This window comes from Nymphalis io, chromosome Z (assembly GCF_905147045.1).
Source record: "Nymphalis io chromosome Z, ilAglIoxx1.1, whole genome shotgun sequence".
Classification (NCBI taxonomy): domain Eukaryota; kingdom Metazoa; phylum Arthropoda; class Insecta; order Lepidoptera; family Nymphalidae; genus Nymphalis; species Nymphalis io.
Genome location: NC_065918.1, coordinates 2,679,734 through 2,692,253, shown reverse-complemented (window position 1 = coordinate 2,692,253; position 12,520 = coordinate 2,679,734). Strand labels below are relative to the sequence as shown.

Sequence of the window (12,520 nt, the reverse complement as noted above, 5' to 3'; positions counted from 1 at the left end):
TACTAAATGCTCATTTTTATTATTATACAAAATATGGTATGAACAAACTTATTACTCGTAGATTCAACATTCAAACAATCAAAAAACTCGTGACAAAAATTTAAATAGATAATAATAATTAACAAATATCTTTAAATTTTGTTTCCATTACTGTTTGCATGTTAATATTTACAAAAAATATTTTTTTTTGATTATAACAAAGCTAGTAGATCGTGGAGGAGTAAATAAAGGCAGTGATGACTAAACATCATGTCTAATACTGAAAAGAATTCAATTTAACTGGTTTAGAAGACAAGATTCTGTTCAAGATTCTGATTTTTAACCTTTTTACGTTTTATTTTTATTGGTTTACTATCTTTGTATAATTATGGTTTTTTAATTATTATTTATTATGTTTTTATTTCTTTGAGGTTTTGATGATTTTTTTACTCATTTTTTTCGTATAGGATACAATGCACCCCTGGAAGCGTGTTCCAGCAACGAGATCAAATGTTTCGATGACGGTCGTTGCCTTCCTTCCTCTGTTCGATGCAATGGCTTTGATGACTGTGCTGATGGTTCAGATGAAACTGACTGTCCAGTCGATAGTTAGTTTTTATTTGCTTTATTCATATAATATATCTATTTTTTTATAATGATTATATTTTTTAGTTATTCACTTTAGCAATTATTATTTTTTATATTTTAAAATAATTTATTATTATTTTCATTTACTGGTTACAGTTTTTTTTATTTCATTTACCATTTTATTTAAATTTACTTTTTATTTTCGTAGCTAAACCTGATAGTACTGATGATTTGATTACTAACGATGTCAACACTGACGATCAGAATATCGATGATGGTAATAATGTTGACGAGGATGTTGATGGCCAGGATGTTGATGGTCAGGATGTTGATGATCAGGATGGTGATGATCAGGATATTGATGATCAGAATGTTGATAGACGGAACAAATTAAATGAGGAAAACGAAGATGATTTGATAGTACCATACAAGCCACAAACTACGGCTCAACCTTCACTGGATAATGCTAATACTCCCAGTGATAAAATATGTGACAAGAAGGTGCTTTGCAAGGGTTCAGAAATGGTGATATGCGAAGACATGATATGTAACGGTATTAATGATTGTCCGAATGCAACGGACGAAATGAACTGCGATTACTATGACAAAATATATAGTAAGTATCAGACGCACCATATACTGTGTAATTAACTGACACAGACGTATGAAAAGAACCTCGGACGCAATAATCTTGATCGATTTTCGAATGACGGAGTTTGACTTGAAAAATTTATAATAAATGCCAAATGAACCTACCAAAGATAATTTTGTACTTATATTTTATTTTTCTTTTGTTCTTTTTTTAAATTTTTATTTTTTTGCTTTACATTACTCAAGGAACGCCAGACGAATCTCAATCAATCGGTGAATCACCAGAAACAGCAACAGATAATCCGAGCTTAGAAGAGAATCAAGAAAATAGTGAGCATATTGTTATTGTCATTATAAAAATAATGGAACTATACTGACGATCATAATTAAAAAATATATAATAATCAAAAATACAATAAACACCCGAGGATAATAATACTTTTAATAAAGTAATCAATAAATATGTATTTTTATAAATGTGTTTATGGTGGTAGGTGGTAGGCCTTTGTGCAAGCCCATCAGGGTACCGCCCACTCATCACTTATTCTTCCGTCAAACAGCAATATAGAATATCGTCGTGTTCTGACTTTAAGTTCGAGGGACCCAGTGCAACAACAAGGGACATAACACCTTATTTCGCAAAGTTGATCGCGCATTGACGATGTAAGGGATGGTTAATATTTCTTATAGTGCCAATGTCTAGGGTGGTGGTGACAACTTACCATCTGATGGTCCATTTACTAGTCTACCTACCTATATTACATAAAAAATATGCCTGTATATTTAATTAGATTTTTTTGCCTTATAATTATTTAATAGTTGTTAGTAACTCAGTAGTAGTTGCGGACGAGCATATGATCCATCTGATGGTAAGTGGCCACCAATGCCCATAGACATTGGCATTGTAAGAAACGTCAACCATTGCTTACATCGCCTATGCACCACCAACCTTGGGAACTAAGATGCTATGTTCCTTGTGCTTACTGGCTCACTCACCCTTCAAACCGGAACACAACAATATTAAGTACTGCTGTTTTGCGGTAGAATATCTGATGAGTGGGTGGTACCCAAACGAGCTTGCACAAAGCCCTACCACATAATTAGACTATATGAAGCAAATTGGTTTTAAGCTATTTATAATAGAAAATAAAGTGTATGGAAACATAGAAACATATTATATAATAAATAATTTTGTTATCTCATATTACATTTACTTTTAAACTTGGAATATAAAAACTTAAAAAAATCGAAATATCAAATGAAATTGACTTTAAATGACTTTTCTCATAGTCTGTCCCGCTGGTGAGACCCGTTGCGACGAGACGCGATGCATCAGACCCGAAGCGCGGTGCGATGGAGCTCCTGACTGTGATGATGGTACCGACGAGGAAGGCTGTGACAGTGGTAAGTACTTTATCGATTTAAAATTATCAGCCGTCAGAATTTATTTATAGTTCATTGTCATTGATGATACCGATATATAAGCCTAGGACTTTTTCTAATGTGTAACAATATATAGTCTAGACATCAAGTGATAAATAAGTACAGGATTGCGATAATGCTCGTCTCGGTTACACTTTGCATATTCCCCGTAAAATTATTTGTTATGAATAAGAAAGGAAGCGTGTATTATTAGTTTGAACAATGCGCGTGCGCTGCTATGTTTTAACGCAACTTAATAAAATACAAACACAAATATAATTTAGCATAGAGGGTCTAAATCATGTAATTGTCACAAATCGTTAAACAACAATTATTTTTATTTTATTATTATTTCGGCCTATTACGTGGCCTGATACGCGTTTAACTTAGCAAATGATATGATATGGAAATATGTCTTGTTGTTATACAAATATGTTAAAATTCGTCCTAAATAAATGATTGTTGGACACTCCGGCTAAGAGTTCTGACGCCGGTGACCCTATACACATCTTAAGGGTAAATAAATAAGGGTAAATAAAAGAGAAAGAAAATGCATGTCTGAGATGTATTATAGGCCTTATTAATAGCGATGCACGATATTCTAAAACAACAGCAATTCCATGCTTCGAGCTACTGACAATTTATTTACAGAAAAACCCAGAAAACATTTTATTGATCTGACCTGAGGTTTTTATAATACAGTTTGGCGGACGGGCAAATAGATCACCATGGATGGTGATTGGTCACCGTCACATAGACATTCGCGCCGTAAGAAATATTAACCATTCCTTACATAGCCAATGTGCCACCAATCTTGGTGACTTAGATCTTATGCTATCACCCACCCTTCCAACCGGCACCCAACAATACTGAGTATTGCTGTTTTGCGGTAGAATGAATGTCACGAGTGGGTGGTACCTACCCAGATGGGCTTGCGCTAAGACCTATCTCCAAGTATATGCCGTAACCGTAACCGTAACAGCCTGTGAATGTCCCACTGCTGGGCTAAAGGCCTCCTCTCCTCTTTTTGAGGAGAAGGTTTGGAGCTTATTCCACCACGCTGCTCCAATGCGGGTTGGTAGAATTCACATGTGGCAGAATTTCAGTGAAATTAGACACATGCAGGTTTCCTCACGATGTTTTCCTTCACCGTAAAGCACGAGATGAATTATAATCACAAATTAAGCACATGAAAATTCAGTGGTGCTTGCCCGGGTTTGAACCCACGATCATCGGTTAAGATTCACGCGTTCTTACCACAGGGCCATCTCGGCTTTCTCCAAGTATATCATTTTTTTTAATTATAATTAGTTACATCATCAACTAATAATAACCTTCCTGAAACTTACAACGTTTTATTATCATATCTAAAACCTTCTAGTAAATAAAATATACAGATATAAACTTATACTTAAATAATTGATAAAAGAATATAACCTATTGAAATCAAAGCGAGTATGATACTGATTTTCTTAATTATTGGCTGTGAGGAAAAAATGAGAATGAAGGAAAACATTTTTAACCTATTATCGTGGCTTCAAACCAGGGGCAAGTACCATTTAATTTTCATTGCTTAATTTGTGATTATAATTCATTTGTGCTATATGGTAAAGGGAAACATCGTGAGGAAACCTGCATGTGTCTAATTTCATTGAAATTCTGCCACATGTGTATTCCACCAACCCGCATTGGAGCAGCGTGGTGGAATAAGCTTTTCCTCAAAAAGGGAGAGGAGGCCTTAGCCCAGCAGTGGGACACTCACAGGCTGTTACTGTACTGTACTGAAGGAAAAATATTTAGAAATTAGTATAAGTCGTAAGATCTTCTAATATCATCAGGTAAATTAGTTATAGATAACGAATGTTCAAATGATTTAAACCGGTACAATATTTGAACGATTCGAGCAATACAAGACTGTCCATCATTTTGAACTGATATGTTTCACATTACATCGGCTTAATCGTCTATTGAGAAACAAGGAAATGACATACCTCATGGAATCTGTACTTCAAATGGAGATTCCACACTTCAAATTAAAGTATATTTCAATTTTTTATATTGGTGTAAAAAAATAATAATTAAAGACGGATTTACAGTTCACGCCGAACTTATGAAATGTTATAGATATCAAGGAAAGCTGATTGTGAGGTACGTCACTCAATTCCACTTAAAAAAGAACACTTATAAAATTCGGCTCAGATGTCAGTTATATTATGTAATACCTTTGTAATCGGCGACTTGTCGCTTGGCTTCTATGCCTATTTCTTATCAGGCAAATGAGATTGTTTTAGTATAAAATTATTACTTATATAGATATGCGGGTTGTTCGTTTTAAGTTAACTATTCTTAGATAGAATTATAAATACGTTAATAAAAAAATTACTTTCAGTTTGTTATGCATTATCATATTGTTATTTTCATATATAATGGAATAGTATTTTTTTTTTCAGATAAATTAGCTACATCTCAAATGTAAACAATATCAAAATCCGTTTAGTAATTAAATATTTTTTTAAATTTAATATGTTAAAAAAACTGTATAACTATTTAATAAAAATAGTGTTGAAATATATCCACCCTATTGATATTTAAGCTTATTTTGTTCTCAATGCTTAGAATGTCGAGTGTGCGCCGAGAAATATATTCAAGTGCGGTAATTATAATAAATTATACAAGCAATTGAAATCATCATGTAGTCCTCAACGTAATGAGAACCGTGTAACAAAGAACGTTTATCGAAATATAAATAGAATACACTCGAAGTTACTTATATTGTTCATTTGCTTTAGGAAATGATTTTTATTCCAATATTATAATATTTAAAAAAAACATGACGTCACATAAAACCCGTCAGATAAAACATGTAATATACATATAAAGAACACCACTAAAATAAATATGAAAATTTTTAAATAAAAACAGAGTTTCGTTAAGTTTATCGCATGTTCAAAAGGTAGCGTTTTACCTATCTCCTTAATACTTTCGGCATTTCATGAATTATTCCTTATTCTAACAACGGGACTGTCCCAACCATCAGCCTGTTGATAAGTCCACGTAAAATGTCCCCAAGTTTAAACACAAAACCACTATCGACATCCACGTGAAAAAAAGATAGATACGACTGAATAGTTAATATAAAAAAAAGATACAACAACACAAATGGCGGTACTCTTAAAATAGTAATCTCTTCCAGTCAATCTTTGGTTAGTCAACATCATAATAATAAAAATAAAAGCAACTGTTAAATGTTCTCACGTTAAATAGTTATTACATATACGCATTATATAGTAAAGCTTATATATATATTTACGGATGTTTCATTCGGTTACCGTGATTGTTATTTTTTTCAAAACCCTTTAGCGCATTTAATCTCATAAAATTTGTTTTTATTTATCAATTCAGTTTGTACCCCGAGCAATACGCAGCGGTCTCTGTTAAACCGTTTACACTCGTTATTACTGAAACAGCTTCGTGTTTATGATGATGAGTTTCGCAATCCGGACATAATATCATAATTCGGTACTTGCAGCGCGGAAACAGTGCAGACATTTATCAAGATATTTTTATGAATTTTATTCATGGCTTTATTACTCAAACGATCATCATGAAACTTTGCGTACCTAACACATCACCCCCCCCCCCCGCACTCAATAATCGCTTACGTAATGATTCATAGAAAGAGTACACTAGTTTAAATTCAGACATAATCTCTTTTTATAATATATAATTTATTGTTAAATATGTTAGGAAAAATCGTTGCATATATTTGACACTACGAAGTTAAAAATTCTTTTAAAATCCGTTTCTCAGTATGAGATCAATTATGGACTTCACAATAATTTAAATCTCAAGTAGCGAACAAAGTTGTTTTATATATCTTACTTATGTATAACAGTTAATTTATTGTATGAGGTCATTTTGTTGAATAAGTATGAGAAAATATGTCATTGTTTGTGTTAACTGATTCATTTTATATAAACATATAATAAATACATCAAATTTACTAGTTGAATATACTGCTAAATATTTGGTATAGTATTTGAAGTATAACTAATTTGACTATGAAAAATTTAAATAGCAATGACTTGACAACTTTAAAATATACATATAAATATATATAATAATATATAACAAACAATGATATTATTAAATTTAATGTATTAATGTTAACAAATATGTAAATTATAATAATTTTAAATCATAAGTTAAATTAAAATATTTATGAATTGTTGAAATTTATTATATTAAGACAAACATGAACGGAGTTTGCGCAGTCCTGAAATCGTCAAATTAATTTGGGTGAAGAGAATCGTACCGTTAACAGGGTGTTTCATTATGAATAAAAGTTTTTTTGAACCGAATGAATAGCATAATGTATTTTATAGTTGAATCGAGAACAGTGGCTAGAACAATCAATTTTAATAATAAAAAATAATAATAATAGCAATGCGAAAACATCGGTTGTGATGCTGACTAGAAATTAAGACTTATTTATCAATTCAGTTTAGACCCCATTGCACATTGGACAGTTTAGAGGCACATTGCGCATGCACAAATTACCAAATAAGAATATACACCAAAGGCACGGACAGGTCTGTAGATACTACAGGACAACGTAATAAAAATAAAACATTAAATCGCGGGTTCCAACCTAAGCGGCACCTCTGAATTATTATGTGCGTAATTTAATAATAATAATAATAATATCCTGGGACATTATTCACACACGGCCATCAGATCCCAAACTAAGCAGAGCTTGTACTATGGAAACCAGACAACTGATATTCTACATATACTATTTTTCTTCTGTAAATACATACTCATATAGATAATTACAATTTGTATTTATAATCAATCTCGGCAGTAAAGTAAAGCAGTAAGTCGGATGAAATAATACCATTGTCGCAGAATGTTCCCAAGTTTCAAAAGTTCTTCTCTTTAAACGGATCCTTGCCCAGCGGTGGGATGATTACAGGCTATTACTTTTATCACAGTATAATATCGTTACTTGTAAATATTAAATACAATATATTATTTTATCGCTTTTAAAGTAACCAAGTATATAATATATGCCAATGCAATGTAATGTATATATAGCAAGCTAGATATGTAGTCGCGTTAAGGAGCGGTGGCAGTAAAAATGCTTTTGCTATAATTAAAATAACATAAACTCTTTGCTCGTTACATACTGCCTACATACTCTTAAATGAGTTTTACGTGATGAATAAACTCTTTGCACATCGAATTATACTCTCGACCTTGTAAACAACATAGGTAATAACTAATACTAAAAGAGACTATGTAACTTAATTTTATAGATAGAAGATACCTACTTACATACGAAACGCTTTATTTAAATACTGAGAAATTAGAGGTATATGCCAAAGTTAGTCTAATCCTTATATAATATAAAAGTGAAAGTGAATTTGTTTATTTGTTTGTTTGTTTGTTTCGCTTTCACGTCTTAAATATTCAACCGATGATGGTGATATTTCGCATGCACGTTGTCAAGGGTACCGTCACAGCAGACCACACACGCGGTCTTAGCTGCGGGCGGAAAGTTATTCGTAGAACTTACGAATAAAAAATCCAATTAAATGTTCATCTCAGCCAATTAACATCGTACTCGCTGCTGTTGTGGCAATCATATTGTACGAGTGTCAAATTCCGAGTTCATTTTAATTGAAATTAATTGAATGTTTTATAAGAATAACAATTATTAATTGTTTTATACACTTACACCGCTTAGCTATTCGTGGCGGTGGTGGCATTATTCTAGTTGACAATTGACCGAATATATCATCATCGGCAAGTGAACCGTCACTTTTAAAGATTATTTGTTAAAGGTTTTAAATTTATTTCTTAACGATAGATATTTCTTTCAGTGAGATTGTCTATAGTAGCGTCCATTTTCATAGTATGACGTATTTCTCTTTGAATTATGAACTAGCGTAATTGGAAAAAGGATATTTTATATGTATAGTTCGAAATAGAAGCTAGCGTGTGTTGACTGAATACTGTGATTTAAGTTACAAATTATTATTATTTATTTACATAATTACTATATTAGGAACTTTTACCGACAAATATAAAAAAAATTTGAAGGCTAAATGATCTTTCAATCTGTATGACCTTTGGAATGTAATTAATTATCTTTACAAAACAGTATTAAATAAACAGGTACTGCTTTATTGAAGTAAATTAATACATAACGACATCATACATGGTATGTGTTGTATGACACGTTTCATAAGTACATAGGTATAGAATTCAAGTCGGCTTTTGTGTTCAGCCTATTGGAGAGGCAGTCTATGAATATGTAATACCACCTTTTAAGGTATATAATAATGTCACATGAATCTTACATTAAATGCGCGCTTCGTAGTCGATGTCAAGTACTAATAGTTTAGTGATAAAGGTTTTTTTCCGATACTAATAAACTCGATTTTATTACGTTAGGAAAAACAAAGATTTTGTCAAGGGAAGGTTCAAAAATCGAAATTAATGTTTAGTAGTATAATGCAATAAGTAAGTGTAATGCTTCTTTAGTGAATAAATTATTTTTAATCGAGGTTGAGTTCGGGAGAACGTTTTATTATCTATATAATATTATTATAATCAGCCAAAGCTTTAGGCTAATGACGTGATAAGCAAGAATGTCATGTTCTTATATATATAAAAAACAAATTAAAACATTGATAATATATACAATGGATAATATCATGTAATGGAGAAATCGTTAGAAAATTTCTTGTAAAGCATGGAGGATAAAGAAAGACTGCATTAATTAAAAACCATTTAGAGGTATATAAGAAATGAAAAAATTGTACCACTTTAACGTTCGTTTCAGAATTTTATAGCAGAACTAAAGTAAATTAGCATTCTTTTGATAATATGATATCTCCAGTAGGGCCGGGTAGACGAGATCAAGTTAGCCGGCGCAGAGTCAAGAAATGGAGATACTGAGAGAGTGTGAATGAAGTATACAATATTCTTTGGTTATTTAATATATGTATTTGTATATATAGGAAGCATAATAAAGGAAATCACTAACTCTGTTAAATAACTCTGATATTTCAATATTTATTTTAACAATAAATAATTTTGTTCGGTACAAACGGGTAACGGGAGTGTTGTGATGTTCGCGTGCTAGACATTTTAAACATCGATACTTTTTCGTTGGTTGCTCCCAAAACTTTATTTTGCTATTTACTTGCTACTTACTTAATTTTTTCGTAGCAATTGATTTTTTTTTAATTAATCACATTCTACTTATTAGTGACGTTATTTTGTTGTATACTCTGAAAATAATATATAAATTAAAAATCGATTGATTTTACTATAGCTATTTTTAATATTTATTTCGAATATATCAATATTGTTTATTGGTTATACTTATTGATAAGACTTGGATTAACACAAAAATACGAATTTAATACTCGTAATTGTGTTACGTAAAATGTCATCATTATATAATTTTTAAACAAATTTCGTCTGTAAGTAGTCGTCTAATAGTAATAATAATAATAGCAAACTATACTACATACAAAATTAGGCTAATATGATAACGATAAATATACTTTAAAAATAAATGAAAACCATGCCCAATAGATTATACTGACCCTTAAGATACCAATGACCTTTTATAACTGATATTTAAAAATCTCAATTACATAATAAAACAACAGTTTCCACAAATTTTAATAAAAAAGTAATGTAATAATTAATAGTAGTATATGCTTATAAACTATTACTTTCAAACGTTTCTTTCTCGCCTATGTTTTATAGGATTATAATTTTAACTGTGTCGGTCTATAACGGTTTTCTTGATTTGCTTTATTCAATTGAATCGGTAAAAGGACCACAAATTTTAATTTGTAATAATGGACGAGTGCTACATAATCTATTCCCACTTTCCTTCAAATCATCTGATATATTGGAACTGAATGTTGTTATGCTATTTATGTTTGCACTAAGTTTTTTCATTTCCTCTTGCATTATTTGAAAATCTGTCCACGTTTTGTCAACTGTCTCTGTTGCTGATATAAATTTGTTATAATTCTCGTTCAGCAATCTTCTTCCTGTAAAACAATTTCTGACTGTAAGACTTTGTGCTACTTCGACCTCTTTATCCAATACTTGTCTTAGAGATAAATACAAAATTGAGTTTATTTGTTTGTGACGCTTTTATGTCTTGACTACTCAAATGATCATCAAGAAATTTTGATCCTTCACACGTGGGCGAAGTTGCGGGTCGAAAATAGTATCTTTACAATGATACAATATTATGATGGATTTTCTAGGATATGATCATAAAACCTTCCCATAATGAACATCGATGCAAATTGAGTCGGGCGTAAATACTTAGAGAATAGTGAATTTTCTTACAACTATAAATGTAATGATTAATCGCATTTAGTAAATTGTTTATGGAGTCGCACTAAATAAAAATCATTTTGAAATTATCGATAAATTTTATCAATAAAACTTCCCATAACACATCCCTATCGTGATTTGCGTGTTTTCAGAAATCGATATTCCATATCCATTATAATTGCATGTGTCCTTTTGTATTTGGAATAATCCGTAACTAAACATTTTACAGGCAACTGTTGACAATAGCGTTACATGCTTTACAATCCGCTTCTATAACAGACTAGCTTTGTCCTGCGGTTTCGGGGCTTAGTTTACCAGATAAACTAATTATTTCTATGATTACTTTTTCTCTTCGCTTCTTAAAGCAGTAGTTCTATAGTGGTAGTACTTTTAGATAGGACTACCTTAGTTCAATGAAATAAGCTCTCGAGCTATAGCTAATGATAGCATCCGTTATAAAACTTGTAATAATAATTATTATACCCCAAGTCACTTCTGGTTTTTTAATCTTTATAGATGTATATATATATTCTGATGTACATGTGATTGTTACTGACGTTCTCAAACGGCTGAACCGATTTTGATAGTTGGTTCGTGTATTTGGACGCGGTAGGTGGCCCTGCGTTAGGTTGCAGGATTTTTATAACAAAAAAACTTATCTATTGTCGTACAATAATATCATTTTGACAATAATACAATTTGACTATATATATATATATATATATATATATATATAGTTATAAATTTTAAGATGATGATGATGATATTTATATTTTTTTTTGGAAATAACGCAATTATTCCCAAAAAAATATAACTATTTATTAGAGTTGAGCGAAGCTCGTTCGCCCAATTACTATTTGTTATTATCGCATAAATATCTAATGCTAAAGTTTAGAAACATACAAGCCACAAGCACACATAGGGCTGAACACATCAGTTGATTAAGTCCTTACATTACTACTACGAATTTGATAGAGCTAACATAGAAATTGCAGGAAAAGATAAAATCGTCAGTCCTAAATATCGTAGTCCTTGTTCTAGATTACGAATCAGATTTTGTGCACTGCACGAAATGTTTTGTCAATTGCTATATCAATTTATTGCTGGTTTTGCAAAGTTTTAAACACAAACTTGTGCAGCAAAATAATTATCATTTTTTACATATTTTTGTTTTTTTTTTTTTATTAACAATTATAGTCAAGGGCTCAATCTAGGTTCGGCCTAATTTTTTATGCTTAGTCTAATAAATTGAATGAATGTTAGTGTTCTTTTTTCGAATTTAATAAAAACTTTTGTCTCTTTTCAACAAGTCTTTTATCCTGTCGAAAAAGTATGTGACTTTCCAAATTCAATTGATCGAATGTACAGCCGATCTAATTGCCGGTTGTGAAGTCAGTAGCTTGTGTGCAACCACGAATCGCAGCTTTTTTTATCAAGTAACAAATTTTAATTTGTTAAAACGAAACGGTATTTCGCAAAATAATTTCTACATATCATTTGTCAAATGTTCGTTGTATTATACATGTACAAGGGAACTCGCTGACATAAAATAAGTTTTTCTATG

The 12,520-nt window shown here is 31.2% G+C and overlaps 1 protein-coding gene across 14 annotated transcripts in view; it reads left to right on the top strand.

The window, feature by feature from the left end:
- LOC126780312 (basement membrane-specific heparan sulfate proteoglycan core protein) overlaps positions 1–12,520 on the top strand; it is a 148,292-nt gene that overhangs the window by 50,467 nt on the left and 85,305 nt on the right. For all 14 annotated transcript variants that reach the window (XM_050504673.1, XM_050504672.1, XM_050504663.1 and 11 more), the window contains exons 7-10: positions 447–587; positions 776–1,183; positions 1,405–1,488; positions 2,449–2,562. In XM_050504673.1, coding sequence (XP_050360630.1) covers positions 447–587; positions 776–1,183; positions 1,405–1,488; positions 2,449–2,562 — 747 coding nt within the window. The remainder of the gene's footprint in view (positions 1–446; positions 588–775; positions 1,184–1,404; positions 1,489–2,448; positions 2,563–12,520) is intronic.